At 41.0% G+C, this 17,067-nt stretch overlaps 1 protein-coding gene across 2 annotated transcripts in view; it reads right to left on the reverse strand.

Moving 5' to 3' along the window:
• The window catches only part of AOX1 (aldehyde oxidase 1), an 87,497-nt gene that overhangs the window by 59,664 nt on the left and 10,766 nt on the right, over positions 1–17,067 (reverse strand). For both annotated transcript variants that reach the window (XM_058709809.1, XM_058709808.1), the window contains 5 exons: positions 15,030–15,119; positions 12,608–12,688; positions 10,330–10,474; positions 5,774–5,866; positions 1,709–1,860 (listed from right to left, as the gene is read on the reverse strand). In XM_058709809.1, the coding sequence (XP_058565792.1) occupies positions 1,709–1,860; positions 5,774–5,866; positions 10,330–10,474; positions 12,608–12,688; positions 15,030–15,119 (561 nt within the window). The remainder of the gene's footprint in view (positions 1–1,708; positions 1,861–5,773; positions 5,867–10,329; positions 10,475–12,607; positions 12,689–15,029; positions 15,120–17,067) is intronic.

Consider the following 17,067-nt stretch of genomic DNA (forward strand, 5'->3'; position numbering starts at 1 on the left):
TGTCTCCATTTTTCAGCTGAAGATACTCAGCACAGAGAAATGATGAAATTTGACCATGGTGTCCCAGCTAGGAAGGGGCAGGACTGGGATTCCAACCTAAACAGTGGGTCTCCATGGCCCATTCTGAACCACCCCCTACTCAGCCTTGGCCACAGCACAGATGGCTGTGATATCAGCTACAAAGATGCCGTCCTGCCTTGGGTACACAGGACCTCAGCCACATCTAACTCTGCCCCTGAAATGGCCAGACTTCATACAGGTGTGTTGGGGTTCTGGGCATCTGAGAGACGGTTGCCCCTTTTTAGATCTGGTTGAGCCTATAACATCTCAGAACTTGGGAGGAAAATGGCCATTCAACCTAATACTCTCTTCCCCACATAGTGATGGAATCTACAGTGACCACCTTGGTTGCTGAGGGCTGGGCTGGAACATGGGTGAAGACAGGGAATCCCTGATTCTCTATCAACAGCTTGATTTTAAAGTTCTTGTTTCCACTGAGCTGAATTCTGTCTCCCTGGACTTTCCCCTATCAGTCATACTTCTACCTCTACCCTTTGTGGTTATATCAAATAAATCACATCTGTCTTCATGAGTCTATAAGTATTTGAAGGCAGGGGGTCTGGGTGGCTTAGTCAGTTAAGCATCAGACTCTTGATTTCAGCTCAGGTCACGATCTCATGGTTTGTGAGTTTGAGCCCTTCATTAGGCTCCATACTGACAGAGAGGAGCCTACTTGGGATTCTCTCTCTCCCTCTCTCTCTGCCTTTGAATAAACTTAAAAAAATATTTGAAGGCAGCTCTCATGGTCTCTCTGACTGTCCCAACCCCCACCATTCCTCTTTCTGATGTGGTTTCCAAGCCCTTACTCTCCTGCCATGATCTCCTTGCCAGGCTGCAAGGTGTCAGAGTTCTTAACAGGAGGAGAGAACATTTTGGAATCATTTGAAGAGCTTTTTCAAGGAACTGTCTCTTCCCCTGATTCCTCATATGCCAAGGATCTCTAACACACCATTTGGGGTATGTAGCAGAGGGAGCATGCATATTTTGAAAACCTATGTCTCTTTTGCTTTCTTCTGAGGTCAAAACCAGCCAGACTTCAAAGTGTGCCTCCCAGATCTGTACATTATTCTCTAGCTGTGGTCAGAACAGTATGGAGTAGAGAAAGCTACCCTCTTTATTTTAGGTATTATACTTCTGTTAATACAGCCTAAAACTAAATTAGTTTCTTTGACATTCTTATTATGAAATGAGCAAAACTGTGATCTCCTTTTCTCCCACCTACATTGTCACTTGGCTATTCTACTGAACTTGATTTAGAGTCGTCTTTTAAATATATTTTTAATAATGTTTGTTAAATATTAAACATTTATTTATTGTGCCTGTTGTTTCAATCTGCTGAGACCTTTTTGCATAATGATTCTGCCAGTGCTTATTTCAACATTTCAGTGAGATTAAGAAATAGGTGTAGGGACACCTGGGTGGCTCAGTTGGTTAAACGTCCAACTCTTGTTCTCGGCTCAGGCCATGATCTCGTGGTTTGTGAGTTCAAGCCCCGCATCGGGCTCTGCGCTGATAGCACAGAGCCTGCTTGGGATTATCTCTCTCCCTCTCTGCCCTTCCTCTCTCTCTCTCTCAAAATAAATAAACTTAAAAAAAAAAAGAAAAGAAATACGTGCAGTGTGCCTAATGATTGGCCCAGAGGACATACTGCCATATTCCGGATTTGCTGTCCTGCCAGACTCTTCAGGTGCTTTAGGAGGGCTCGGTATGTCTGAGTTTTCTCCTCTGGGAGCTCGGAAACTTGCTCAGCCAAAATGTCCTTCACTTGGGCCAGACTGCAGCCAGCACCTATTGTCAGTCCTAGAAAAGAAAAGTTTTTTTAGGTGACATTGGAGAAGCAACTGAATTACAATCCTGGTGCTGGGCCTTAGTGTACAGTTGGTACATTGGCTCTCCACACTGGCTGTACAGAGAATCACTGGGAACTTAAAACAGCACCGATACTCTACTCCCAGATCAATTAAATCAGAATCTCTGGATGGGGCTCTTTCAAAGTCTCCCCAGTAATTCTGTGCAGCCAGGATTAGGAGTCCTGGGCTGGTCTATACTCTCCTTTGGACAAATGCAAGGAAAGAGAGGCTAGAGAGAAGGAATGACAGTGACAAGTAGCAGGTGGCAGACTCTACTAGAGCTTTCCTTGACCCCCCTCCTAACTAACCACAGTGAAGCTATGCAAAGCTGTTTTCTGATTAAGGGGAATAAATCTGACGGCATTAAAATAATTGCAAAGGTCTTTCAATTGCCCAGATCATTGTCTATAATTAATAATGCTTTGACTGCTGATTTCCACCTCTACAGGTAGCCTTGAGACTCAAAATCTTTTACAGGAGGGGCACCAGGTAATCAGAATGAACATAGCCTCTGGGAAGAGCTTCCCCAAGTATTATTTTGGGTATTATTGGATCTCAGGACATTGGGAGTCCCCAGGGAGGGGCCAGAAAAGCAGGAGCGATGGGAAAGCATCCAGAATCATTGGGGCAATGCTATGTGCCGCCTGAGAAAGGAAGTAATTAAAAATTAACAGGTGCTGCAGGCATACTTGTGAGTATAGGCAGGATACTAGCACCAGCTTTGGGATTTCCCCACAATAGGTATGAAAAAGTTCAGATCAATCTTTGAAGTGAAGCAATCACCCAAGTCATCAGGAGATCACTTAGTTGGCCTTCTGAAATTAATCCTTTACTTCCTCAGGTTTGTAGAATGAGTTGCTCTCACATATAGTCTGATTGGACATCACTTCCAGGGCTGGGTTCTAATTGCAGTTAGTCTGTTTTCATAATGTCACAGGCTATGCTTTGAGTTTTCTCTTGTAGATTAATCTTTGAGAATATTTTACCCTCCCATATAGCTTTATCTTTTATGAATATTAAAAATGTACTTGGCACAATACTTCCCCCACCTTTGCTAACATACCCACATAACACATAACATACCTGTGACTTCAATAATCACAGCCAACCTAATAGATTAGGGAAACTACTCTCTGTTCTTTATTATCCTTATACTAAGCAAATCTTGCCTGAAGGTAACTAAACTGCTACTCCTTCCTGGAATGTCTCAACCTAGAGTCCTTACCCTATTGCGGCCCAGTGTTTCCTAAAAGGCACTCTGCAACATAGGAGCCCATCCCAGACCCATCAGCGATGGTCTGCTGCTTCCTCTCACCACAGGGTCCACTGGAGGTTGGTCTTTAACTTCTGCAAAAATCCTGGCCATACTTTTGCTCACAGGAGCACTGAGAAGACCAAGCTTGATTCTTGTCATACAATTCCTCCTACCTAATAGACCCAGAGCCTTATTAGTAGGGAAGAAGTCAAAAACAAAAAGACTTTATTTATTTATTTATTTATTTATTTATTTATTTATTTATTTATTTATTTAAAGGTCAGAAGCATCATACAGACCAGCACAACCATCTTTTATTTGATGTAGGTAAAATAGGGCGGTTCAGCCCCAGGGGAGAGTAAAAGTCTAGCTGTCTGCTCTGCTCTGATTCCACTGCTCACATTACCCCCTGGCTTTGGGCGAGCCATGGCATAGCTGCACTGAGAAAATTGTATTTACTGTACTATTCGTATTTTACTATATCTTTGGTCATAACACCTAGCTTATATTCCAGTAGTTGGAAAGAGCTTTAACTTTGATTCTGAGAATGTGGGTTTTATTTTAACTTCATGCTTTTCAGAATTCATGGGCCTATGGGATAAAGATGCAGGGATTTTCTGGAGCATTTAATATACTAAAGATTTTGAGGGAAAAAAAGGTACACTAAGTCAAACATGTATGTGATATGGATTAGCATGCAAAATTTAAACAAACATAAGCTGTCACAGAGATTTAACTCCTGTGGGAGGGGGTTCTGGGAGGGGGGAACACACACACACACACCTGGCTCCAATGTACCCCTCCCTCACCAGTGTCCTGCATTCTTCTGGGCCTTAGGAAAAGTTCAAGAATCCAGAGAAATATTCCTGAAGGAACATTCTGCCACTAGAGGGTACTCACACTTTAATTTTAAGAGGGCTTGAGGAAGGCATACTGTTTCCTCAGATTTCAGAATCTGGCTCTACTTTGTTTGCAGATCCAAACTGAGCAGTCCATTTGAACAACCAATTGGACAGGCCCTGGGGTGGGCCTGGAGGATGAGGAAGGGTGCTAACGGAAAGGGTTCTGAATTGGAAATGGGAGATATGTGGCTTGGTGACCTGGCCACCAGCCAGTTCAGGGACCTTGGGCGAGTTTACTTTCCTTTTGCATCTTGGCTTCCTCATGAGGAATTCCTGAGATGAGGGACTGCGGTTACACTGAGGGATATGAATTGTGCTCTGAAGGGTTCTCTCAGGCATAGACACAGGGGTCCAGAGACAGAGGGAAGGTGAGAAGTCTCCCCTTTCCTTCAAACAGAGCATCTTATTTTCATTTACTTACTCTATTTCAGATTTTTTTGAGGACAGGGTTGTGGACAGAGAAGTTTGAAAGTGGTGGGTTAAATGATGCCTGGGGTGAAGGTCAGGGAAGGGTTTTCCTGTCTTAACCATCTGTTTGTACTGGTCACCTGTGCTCCCAACCCACCCATGCTGCTCTCCCTCTTCTTTCCCTTCTGCCTTCACCAAGATTTTGAGTGAGTCTAAGCACATTCCCCTCATTTTCTGAGTGACATTTAGGTGTGCTACCTGAACTGTCCCAAACCTGAAGCTGTGAGGCTGCAGTGCTAGGCAAAACCAGGAAGGGTCCCTCCCCTTGCAAATGGGTGGGGTGAGGTCAGGGAAGGGCATGCTTGCTGGTCTGCAGCACAGTCTAAGTTTGGCTGATGATGGTTAGAAGCCAGGAAGGTGGGACTCCTAGATGGCAGTGATACACCCAAGGTAGGTCCCCTGCCCTGCTTACCAGTGATGCCCACAAGCACACAATGGCCAGTAAGTCTTGACTCAAACTTTCAGTTCTAACTCCTTGTTGTCTAAGTTAAGAAAGTCATTACTACCACTGCATCCCAAACTCAAGTTCCTGGCCCACCCATTCATTCATTTTTTTCCCACTCTTCATTTGTCAGTCATTGAATTGAGCACTTATATGCATGTACTTACATGCTAGGAGGTCTGGGGGATGAGGAGAGGAGTGAAATAAGGTTCCTTGTAAAAGAAGGCAAAGTCCTGCATGCTTTCTTACTACTTTGTGAGTACCACCTTGCCTGATGTAGTAGTATTGGCAGGTAGTGGGCCCTGAAGGATGTTGTAAGTGACTAGAGGTGTTTACCTGGGCAGGTCTTTGTCTCATTTTACCTCTTGCCATTGTCCATATGAAACAAGTAGCATTTGAGTGCCTGATGATATTTCTCCCACTTTCCCCTGCAAACATCCTCCCTCCTAGGAATTGACTGTTCAACCGATGGATGGCACTAGTTCTCTCACTGTCTTCCCATCAAAATTACACTGCAAATTTATTGTCTTTTGGTCACATAACATTTTATAGGCAAGAATACTGCATGTGACTAGAAGGTCTTGAATAATATCATCTGAATACCTCATATTCTGTGCAAAGCTTTTGATGGCAAGGTTTTATGGAAGGGATATTATATCACATCAGAAAAATGATGAAGAGCTAGAAATAGGCCAGACAAGACAAATGTATGAGGAGGTTTCAGACTACTTGGTAAGTGTAAGTTTAGTGCAGGGATTGGTTCACTAATGCTTTACTAAGAACATCAGGAACTCACCATCACTTGTTTTAAATACCATACTGAGCTCAGAAATCCTAGCAGGAGAGAGGAGAATTGGGTGAACACGTCCTTGAGATTTCATTGCAGGTCCTGAAAAGTAAATAAATAAATATATATGTATTAGACAGATTTAGGAAAGAGAATATGCCTTTTTTTTTTTGGTACTGAAAGTTTCTCATAAAAATATTCAGATACCATTTTTTAATTGGTAATAAATGTGTATAAATGTGAAAGCAATGGCCATATTTCCTGCAAAGTAAATTTATAGGGATGTTCTCCCAGTACATGTATTTACTTATTTATACATTCATTATATGTTTATAAAACCAGAAAATAAAATGGATGGGAGGTTCTTAGAAAGCTTTTGCACATTGACACCAGGAGACATATATAAGAATATTCATCATAAGAAACATATAACATATATGAATATTCACCATAAGAAACATATAATCTACTAAAACTGAAGCAGGAAGAAATTGAAAATTTGAACACACTGATTATCAGCAATGAAATTGAATCAGTGATAAAAAAAAAACTCCCAATAAACAAAAGTCTAGGGCCAGATGGCCTTATGGGTGAATTCTACCAAAAAAATTTTTAAGTTAGTTTTTTTTTCTTTTTAAAGAAAGAGAGAGAGAGAGAGAGAGAGAGAGAATGCATGAGCAGGGGAGAGGGACAGAGGGAGAGAATTTTAAGCAGGTTTCATGCTCAGCACAGAGCCTGATGCAGGGCTTGATCCTATCATTCTGGGATCATGACTTGAGCTGAAATCAAGAGTCAGATGCTCAACTGACTGAACCACCCAGGCATCCCTACCAAACATTTAATACCTATTCTTCTCAAACTATTCTAAAAAATAGAAGAAGAAGGAAAACTTCCAAATTCGTTCTGTGAGGCCAGTATCACCCTGATAGCAAACCAGATAAAGACACTACTGAGAAAAAGAACTACAGGCCAATATCGCTGATGAACATAGATGCAATAATCCTCAACAACATACTAGCAAACTGAATCCAATAGTACATTAAAAAAATAATTCACCACAATCAAGTGGGATTTATTCCTGGGATGCAAGGTGATTCAATATTTGCAAATCAATTAACCTGATACATCACATCAATAAGAGAAAAAATAAAAACCATAGGATCATTTCAATAGATGCAGAAAAAACATTTGACAAAGTACAACATCCATTCATAATAAAAATTCTTGACAAAGTAGGGTTGGAGGGAACATACCACAATATAATAAAGGCTTTATATGAAAAACCCACAGCTAATATCATACTCAATGGAGAAAAACTGAAAACTTTTCCCTAAGGTCAGGAATAAGACAGGGATGTCCACTTTTACCTCTTTTATTTAACATAGTACTGGAAGTCATAACCATAGCAATTAGACAACAAAAAGAAATAAAAGACATCCAAATTAGTAAGGAAGAAGTAAAGCTTTCATTATTTGCAGATGATGTTATACTATATACAGGAAATCCTAAAAACTAATCCCCACCCCCAAATCATAGAATGGATAAATGAATTCAGTAAAGTAGTATATAAAATCAGTGTACAGAAATCTGTTGCATTCCTATGTACTAATAATGAAGCAGCAGAAAGTGAAATTAAGAAAACAATCCCATTTACAATTGCATCAAAAACAATAAAATATCTAGGAATAAACTTAACCAAAGAGATGAAAGACCTGTACTTTGAAAACTATAAAATTTTAATGAAAGAAATTCAAGATAACATAGAAAAATGGAAAGATATTCCATGTTCATGGGTTGGAAGAACAAATATTGCTAAAATCTCTACATTACCCAAAGCAATCTACAGATTGAATGCAATCTCCATCAAAAGTGTTAGTATCTAAAATAAAGAACTTATACAACTCAATAGCCAAAAACCAAAATACCAACACCATTTTTCACAGAACTGGAACAAACAATCCTAAAATTTGTATGGAACCACCAAAGACCCAAAAATAGCCAAAACAATTTTCATGAAGAAAAACAAATCTGGAGGTATCACAATTCTAGACTCCAAGTTAAATTACAAAACTGTAATAATCAAAACAATATGGTACTGGCATAAAAATAGACATATAGGTCAATGGAACAGAATAGAAAACCAGAAATAAACCCACTAGTGTTTAGTCAATTAATCTTCAACAAAGGAGGAAAGAATATCCAATGGGAAAAAGACAGTTTCTTCAGCAAACGGTGTTGGAAAAACTGGACAGCTACATGCAAAAGAATGAAATTGGACCACTTTCTTATACCATACACAAAACCAAACTCAATATGGATTAAAGACCTAAATGTGAGACCTGAAACCATAAAATCCTTGAAGAGGGCACAGGCAGTAATGTCTCTGACATTGACTGTAGCAACATTTTTCTAGATGTCTCATGAGGCAAGGGAAATAAAAGCCAAAATAAGCTATTGGGACTACATCAAAATAAAGCCTTCTTCACAGCAAAAGAAACAATCAAGAAAACTAAAAGGCAACCTACTGAATGGGAGAAGATATTTGCAAATGACATATCCGATAAATTGTTAGTATCCAAAATAAAGAACTTATGCAACTGTATAGCCAAAAACCAAATGATCCAATTAAAAGTGGGCAGAAGACATGAACAGACATTTCTCCAAATAAGACACATAGATGGCCAACAGACACACAAAAAGATGTTCAGCATAATTCATCATCAAGGAAATGTAAATTAAAACTACAGCGAGATACCACCTCACACCTGTCAGAATGGCTAAAATTAACAACACAAGAAATATCAAGTATTGGTGAGGATGTGTAGAAAAAGGAACCCTTGTGCACTGCTGATGGGAATGAAAACTGGTGCAGCCACTGTAGAAAACAGTATGCAGCATCCTCAAAAAGTTAAAAATAGAATTTTCCTATGATCCAGGAATCACACCACTGGAAATTTACCTCCCAAATACACTAATTCAAAGGGATACATGCACCCCTATGTTTATTGCAGCATTATCTACAATAGCCAACTTACAGAAACAGCCCAAGTGTCCACCGATTGATGAATGGATAAAGAAGATGTGACACACAGACACACACACAGAGACGCACACACGTGCACACACACACTCTCTCTCTCTCTCTGGAATATTACTCAGCTATCAAAAAGAATGAAACCTTGCCATTTTCAATGACATGGAGGTAGCTAGACAGCATTATACTAAGCGAAATAAGTTTGTCAGAGAAAGACAAATACCATAAGATTTCATTCATATGTGGAATTTAAGAAAAAAAACAACAAAGGAGCAAAGGAAAAAAAGAGAGAGACAAACCAAGAAACAGACTCTTAACTATAGAGAACAAACTGATGGTTACCAGAGGGGAGGTGGCTGGCGGGGGGGGGGGGGGGAAGGAGGTGAAATAAGTGAAAGGGATTAAAGAGTACACTTCTCATGATGAGCACTGAATAATGTATAGAATTGCTGAATCACTATATTGCACACCTGAAACTAATATAACACTGTATATTGACCATACTAGAATTAAAATAAAAAACTTAATAATAAAAAAAGAATATTAATAATAGGCAAAACTTGGAAATCGCTCCATGTCCTTCAATAGTAGAATGGAGGAGCAAATTGTATGTAGTTACACAGTGGAGTCTAGCAGTTACCTGCAACACTATGAGTGTATCTCAGGTCAAGAATGTTGAACAAACAAAGCATATTGAAGAATAACGCTATGTCACTCTATGTGAAGTTCAAAAATATGCTAAGGTAAATGACATATTGCTTAAAGGCTCAAATATATGTGGTAAAATTGTAAATACAAGAAAGTGACTGACCACTACCACATTCAGACTAATGAGTGCTTCTGAGAGGAAGGGAAGGGAAGGGGATGTGGTTTGGGAGGGCTCCCAGGCCTTCAAAGTTCTTGGTAAAGTGCTCATTCTTAAACTGGGTGTAGCTGGTAACTGGGTGTGCACTGTTAATATACCCATGCATATTTTACAGACTTCCATTATATCTACTCACTATTTAACAAAAACAAAATAAAAAAGGACAAGATAAATGATAAAAAAGAAAAAAAACCCTCAGGGTGCCTGGGTGGCTCAGTCAATTGAGTCTGACTCTTGATTTCACCTGGGGTCATGATCCCAGGGTCATGGGATGGAGCCCCACATTGGGCTCCACACTAAGCATGGAGCCTGCTTAAGATTCTCCCTCTCTTCCTCTGCCCCTCTCCCTGGCTCATGCACTCTCTCTCTCTCTCTCTCTCTCTCAAAACAAAAACAAAAACAAAAAAACCAAAATACCCTCTATTTTTCCCCATACCTCAGGGGGTCATGCTGCATACTCCCAGGGTACAAAATTATATAATTAGATAATCATATCATATGATATACAATGGTATATTATATATGTTTTATAATATACTATTATATTATTTTTATTATAAAGGTTGAGGCTTTTATCCTTAAAAAGTAGTTTTTATAGACTGAGAGCAAAGTAGGGGACAGGAGGACCAGCTTGGCGGTGGGAGGAGAAATGCTGTAATCACTCACCCAGTGAAGTGTTGCCCAAGATGAGAGGGGCCTCAGGATGTTTTGCTTTCAGCTCCAGGAGATCCTTGAGGGTGCCAGGGGAGATCCAGGTAACCCTCTCTCCATGGAAGGTCAGGGTTTGTTTTTCTGGGTTCTTTGCCATTCTCTAGGTGCAAAGGAAAATGTGGATGTACATGCACACACCTGCCATCCTGGCTTATGTGAGATCCAAGTGGAGGTATATTCCTCCAGAGAGATTTCAGGAGTCCTGAAGTCCACTTGACTAAGAAGATACTCACTACACCCACTGACTAATGCCTGAACTTCCATAAATAGATATTTACTCCTTTAACTTGAGACTTTTGATATATAGCTCTTTGTAGGCAGGTGACAATATAATCTGGCACCTGTCAATGACAATTCAGTATAGATTAATTGAACATAATTTAGTATCATGGCCTTAAAAATCATAATTATACTAATGCTCCTAAATTAGTATTTTCAGCCCGGACTCTTACTCTGAAATCCAAACTCATATATCTGAATGAGAACTTGATGTCTCCTCTCAGATGTCTAATAGGCATCTCAGATTTAACATATCCCAAAATGAGCTCCTCATATCCCCTTCTTTTTGAAGCTCCCAAAAAGGAACCCCTACCAAAAAAAATGTCCTATTCTTCCTGAGCTGTTCCCCTTCTCTGTAAATGGCCACTCACCTTTCCAGCTGCCCAAAGTGTCAGAGTCAGTCTCTCCCCAGAGACAGTCTGTCTCTCTCCCACACACCATATCACAGTCAGCAGCAAATCTCATTGGCTCTCCTTCAAGCTATATCCAGAATTGACTCTCTTCTCACCACCTACATGCAGGCCTCCATCTCTCAGGATAGCATTAGCACTTTGACTAAGCTCGAGTTGTCAGCCCAGAGCCTGGCACGGGGCTCAATATCTCATGACCCTGGGACCATGACCTGAGCCTAAATCAAGAGTCTGATGCTTAACTGACTGAACTGCCCACAGGCCCTGAGGTTTTTTGTTTTTTGTTTTTTATCATTTATCTTGTCCTTTTTTATTTTGTTTTTCTGAGGGGCACTTTGATGTTGGCTCAGGTTGTGATCTCACAGTTGTGGGATGGGGCCCTCCATTGGGCTCTGTGCTGAGCGTGGAGTTGGCTTGGGATTCTCTTTTTCTCCCTCCATCCCTCCCCCACTTACTGCTACTTCCTGTGCTTCTCAGCAGGCTATTCCCATCCCAGCAGCCAGAACGATCCCAGATCCCATTACAACATTAATAGGAACATGCCCCTCTCCTGTCCAACCTCCCTAATCATTTCTCATTTCTCATAGGGTAAAAGCCAAGTAGCCTAAGTCCTCATGATCTGCTTCCCAGTGCCTTTCTGATCTCATTCACTGTGCTTCAGCCAGGCTGGACCCTGCTCTCTCCCTTGACTGTAGCAGGCGTTCTCCTAAACTTGGCACCTTTCACTTAGTGTCTGCACTGCCCAGACTGCTTTTCCCCCACATGTCACTGAGGCTGCTCCCTCACTTCCATTAGAACTTTTTTCAAAGTTTTGAAACTTTTTCAGAGAAATCTTCTCTGGACCATATCCTATCCCCCTTTTCTGCTTTATCTTTTTCCTTCTTAACCCTTCTCACTGGCTAACACACTGTATCTCTTTCCATTATCTTGCTTATTATCTGCCTCTCCTACCAGATTACAACTGCTTGAAGGTAGGTTTTTGTGTTAGTTTTATTCCTTTCTGTCTGTCGATTCAGTACCTACAACAGTACCTGGCATGTTGCTGGATGATTGAAGTTTGTTGAATGAATGAATGAATGAATGAATGGACACCTCTTTCAGAGCCCCTTCAGAAATAAGTATTTTATAGAATGGGACCACTGGATGCCAGAGAGGAAAGAGAGATGCTGATAGAAGGAAAGGTAAGGCATAGGGAGGGCTGGAAGTGCTCCTTGGATTCAATGTACTGGAGTGGCTGGAAGACCAAGTTAGAAGCTGAGCAAAGCTGGATGGCTTGGAAGAGTCAACAAGGACATTGCAGATGACAACAATGACAATAATGATGGAATCATTAAAAAAAAAAAGAGCCTTTGCTGAGGCTTCAGTGAGCGTGTCAAGGGCATTAGCTAGGGAGGGTTGGTGAGCTGGGTGAGGACAGGCTTCTTGATGTGATCAAATATTTCCACAGTTTGACAACTTCATAGGAAGGAAAGGGTGGTTTTATAAAACTGAGTTTATAACCAGTGACATTTATACAAACACACAAAGCACTCAACTCATCTTACCAAGAGTTCTGGGGGAAATATGAGCTCCTGGGTAGGGTCCAAGGGCTGGAACTCCTCTTCCACAAATAAGTCTGTGCAAATCTGTATAAAGGGCAGAAGATGGCCTTGTCAGCACAGCTAAACTGGAAACAGTGTTGTAATTCTTTACAATAATTAGGCAAAATGAACATAGTAATAACTTTCCTACTCTCCTAATGCAGGAGTAATGGGAAAGAGTTCAAACCAAATAAAAGTGTTTTTTTTTTTAAAGATTTTTATTTTTAGGGGCACCTGGGTGGCTCAGTTGGTTGAGCATCGGACTTCAGCTCAGGTCATGATCTCGTGGTTCGTGGGTTCAAGCTCTGCATTGGACTCTGTTGAGAGCTTGGAGCCTGGAGCCTGTTTCAGATTCTGTGTCTCCATCTCTCTCTCTGCCCCTCCCCTGCTCATGTTCTGTCTCTCTCTCTCTCAAAAATAAACATTAAAAAAAAAGATTTTTATTTTTAAATAATCTCTACACTCAACGTGGAGTTTGAACTCACAACCCTGAGATCAAGAGTTGCATGCTATACCAACTGAGCCGGCCAGGTGCCCCAAACCAAATAAATGTTTTAAATAAAATCTTGTTGTAAGAGAAATACTCTACCACTGATATGATACTAAGGCAAAGAGTATTCTCTGAAGTAGTTTAAAGAGTACCCTGTGAAACACCAAGGCAATCTATAAGAAACTATCAGAGGTTAATAAGTTTGGGACCTCATCTCCACTGTGCCCCAGCCATTGTTCTGTCACCTGTCAAGTCAGGATTCAAAATGCTAAAGGTTCTGAGAAGTCCTGAAGTTTAAATAAAAATGACTCTAGACATACACGCCTAGGCATAAACACTGCCTCCACTAATTTTAATAATAATAGGTAACATTTACAGGGTGTTACATTCCAAGTGCTTTTATGTATTTTAATAATTTGTTTAGTCCTTGCAACAATTTTAGAAATAAAGTAAACTATCATTTCCATTTTTACCAATAAGGATACCTAAAGCACAGTGAAAAGTTACCCAAACTCTAATGTTGTCTGGAAGAGATCTGCTTTAGCTTTGGAAACACTTATTCCTAGAAAACATTCCTGAAGAGGGGGCAATAATGTGATACATCTCTAAAACCTAGAAATAAGATAGTGTGTGAGAATGAAAATGTAAAGCAAACATAATGAATCAGATCTGAGGAATTAAAGTTTCTCTAACCAGGTGTTAGGCCAGGACTTAGTAATGGAAGATATTAACATAGATTTAAGAGAAGGGAGAGTCATGGGACAGACATCTGCCATCCAGTTGGTCTACCCTGGTGGAAGAGAAGGGTATTCTGTGATATTACCCTTAAGATTATCCAATTGCTCTGCATCCATGCTCACCAAGCAACCTCATTATAATGTGCTTTCTGTGTGTGTTTTCCCATAAGGAAAAAACATGCGGCTCAGTGACCATAAGATCCATTTTAGGATTGCGTTTCTGTAAATGTATATTAGGGCACACTCCAGTTTAAATATCATGTTCTTCGAGTTTGGTTAAAGTAAATCAGGTGGTCCCCAGGGCCCAATCATTGCCCAGATTGACTTCCTGGGCCACAAAATCGAGAATCAGACTTTAAAATGTATTGACCCCTCTGAGGTGCACTGGTCCTCTGTGAAGTGGTTGTGGGGGGTACAGCCGGCCTTCTTTGGCAAAAACCCTCTATTCCATTGCACACCTTCTTCAGACCAAAATGAGGTGGCAGTGGGAGGTCAAGAATGGGAACAAGGTAGGTGTGCAGGATAGAAATAGGTACAGCAGGGGGATGATGGGCTCAGTTTCATCTAAGGATAACTCTGTTCTCTCATATTTCCTTGTCTACAGGGAGCAGACTCTATTTTATCCTTATTCTAACTTCTGTAAGTAATTCCTGTAAGAACTTAGCAGGGTCTTCTGAAAACTAGTATCTCTCAGAGAGCAAAGCCAGAGACTGCAGTGTTTCAGGCTGGACTTCCCAGCTGTGCTAATCATGAACTCACCATGTGACTTTGGACAGGCTCTCCTGCTGAGGTTGCAGTGCCCTCTCTCTACAAAGGGGGACATAGTGATAGAGGACAGCTCTGCCTGAGTCGGGTCAGTCACAAAAACCTTTTTCCACCCAAGGATGGGACTCATCATAGTTGGGGCAGGTCTGTTTGCTCTTGTCTGAGTAGGTTTATGTTTTATTGTTTGATTCTTTCAGAGACTGAAGGGCAAAATCGGAGCCTGATTTTCAATCACCTCATTACTGGGTTCCCAAATGAAAAGTGATTGATTAGTGCATGGGCTTTGGAGATTTGAAAGTGATGCAGAGAATGATCATCAAAACTCACAAGCACAGTAACACTAGGCCAATATTTAGCAATACTCCCAGAGAGGACACAACAAACAGAGACTCACGTCACTTTCCCTGTTGAGTGAGGAAGAATCATTTCCTCCCAGATCCAAGCAGCATTTTCCTGTTCTTTTCTTTTGACAGCCAGCTGACTCCTAGGACAGTGAAATGCCTTGAGATGAAAAACTTTTTATTATTATTATTATTTAAAAAAAATTTTTTTTTTTAATTTGAGGCAGGGGGAGGGGCAGAGGGAGGGAGAGAGAGGATCTTAAGCAAGCGTTATGTTCAGTGCAGAGCCTAACTTGGGGCTTGATGCCACAACCCTGGGATCATGACCTAAGCTGAAATCAAGAATCAGATGCTCAACTGACTAAGCCACCCAGGTGCCCCCATTTATATGTTTATTTATTCATTTATGTTGTGAATCTTTTGCTGTATCATTATACAGCAAAGTGTTATACACTTAGATTTTTTCCTACATTGTATAACTGTAAATAACATAATGAACATTACTGTTCATTACATGGACAGCTATGTATACATCTCTGAATTTTTTTATAGGTGAATTCCTAGTAGTAGAATTAATTGATATGATGCCTTTTAGGGCAATGATGATTTATCCATTCTCTAGTATATATACGATTCAACAATACTGAGTGTTATCATTTATATAAGGACCTTTAAAACAAAAGAAAAAGAAAAGAAAAAAATATGAAAAAAAAACTATTTTCGAATTAGGTCTTCCATACCTTTGGGATCTGCATGGGACTGACTGGGAATGAATGGACAATTGCTAACTTTACCTTAAAGCAGGTTTCCATTTACTGGTTCCTTCATTTCCCATTTCCTCCAAACTTACCTCTTGTGTCTTCTACCTTAAATAATTTTTCCTCAGTATCTAGGCAAATACTTTCTTCCAGATATCCCAGTTCTCTCCCCCAAGTGCCTCAGGCTGCCACCATCTTCCTAACTCTGTCTAAGAAGCAAAACCAGCTGGGCCCAGTGACCAGAGCTTCCTCTCTTAGTTAGAGCTCTGAGAGTGTCCACGATGGGCTATGAATCAATGACAACAGAAATAGTCAGTCTTCTCTTGGCCTGGTAGAGAGGAGTCTTGGGTATTCCCACTGGGGCCCAGTTTCTTTCACCCATTAAACACCCTGTAGCCACTTGGCTACAGGGTGGGTGTCCAACCACATTTTTGCCTTTATCCCCAGAGTCTATGCCTGGGAAAGTGAATAACATCCATACTCCAGAGGGAGAGCAGTTTCCTTTAACTTCCTTTATTCATATTTCACAAGTGTTTCACTTACACCAGCAGTTTGATGGGTTTATAAGCATTCATTTATTTCTCAGCTCTTCAGCTTTGGCTCCCCCATGTGGCATTATAAGTCTGGGACATGTTTACTAACTTGGATGTAAATTAAAAAAATAAATTAAATTAAAGAAATAAAAAAGTCTGGGACATGCACATACCGGGGACCTGCCTGGCTCTGGGAAGAGGGACAAGCCTGCTGGTCCACTTCTAGGCCCACCCCTACTATTTGTGGATCTAGTGCAAGAGTATAAATGGACACTCTGGCCTTACTGCCCTCCTCTTCCCACCCTTCTGTACTGAGGGGACTCAAACACCTGTGTGAGCATCCTGGCCTGAATGCCCCAGCTCTGTCCACACCCTCCAGAAACAACCAGTTGTTGGCTACCCTTTGACCTAGGGGTGTATGTGCTGGCTGTTACGATCTGCTCTAGGAAGATGGGTTCAGGAAGAGACTGGTGTCAGGCCGAGGAATGGGGTCGAGACCGTATCTGGAGCATGGTCTAGAAAAGGGTGAAGGGTCCAACTGAACAAGTCACCTTGGCTCCATTGCTTCCTGAGAATGGCTGGAGGAGGACCAGCAAGGGGCCCTCCCAAATGTGGAATCCCTCTTGCTTGGGTATAAGGGCAGTACTGCCCAATTCCATCCTGCCTCAACAGCATCCTCAATAACAGTAGCAATTAAGTGTCCCCCATGACTTTGCTACATGCTTTGCCCATGATTTCTTATTTGATCTTGATACTCAGTGAAGTATCTTTTGTAAAGGAAACTTCCTGTGCTCTTGTAC

This window comes from Neofelis nebulosa, chromosome 2, assembly GCF_028018385.1.
Source record: "Neofelis nebulosa isolate mNeoNeb1 chromosome 2, mNeoNeb1.pri, whole genome shotgun sequence".
In the NCBI taxonomy this organism is placed as follows: Eukaryota; Metazoa; Chordata; class Mammalia; order Carnivora; family Felidae; genus Neofelis; species Neofelis nebulosa.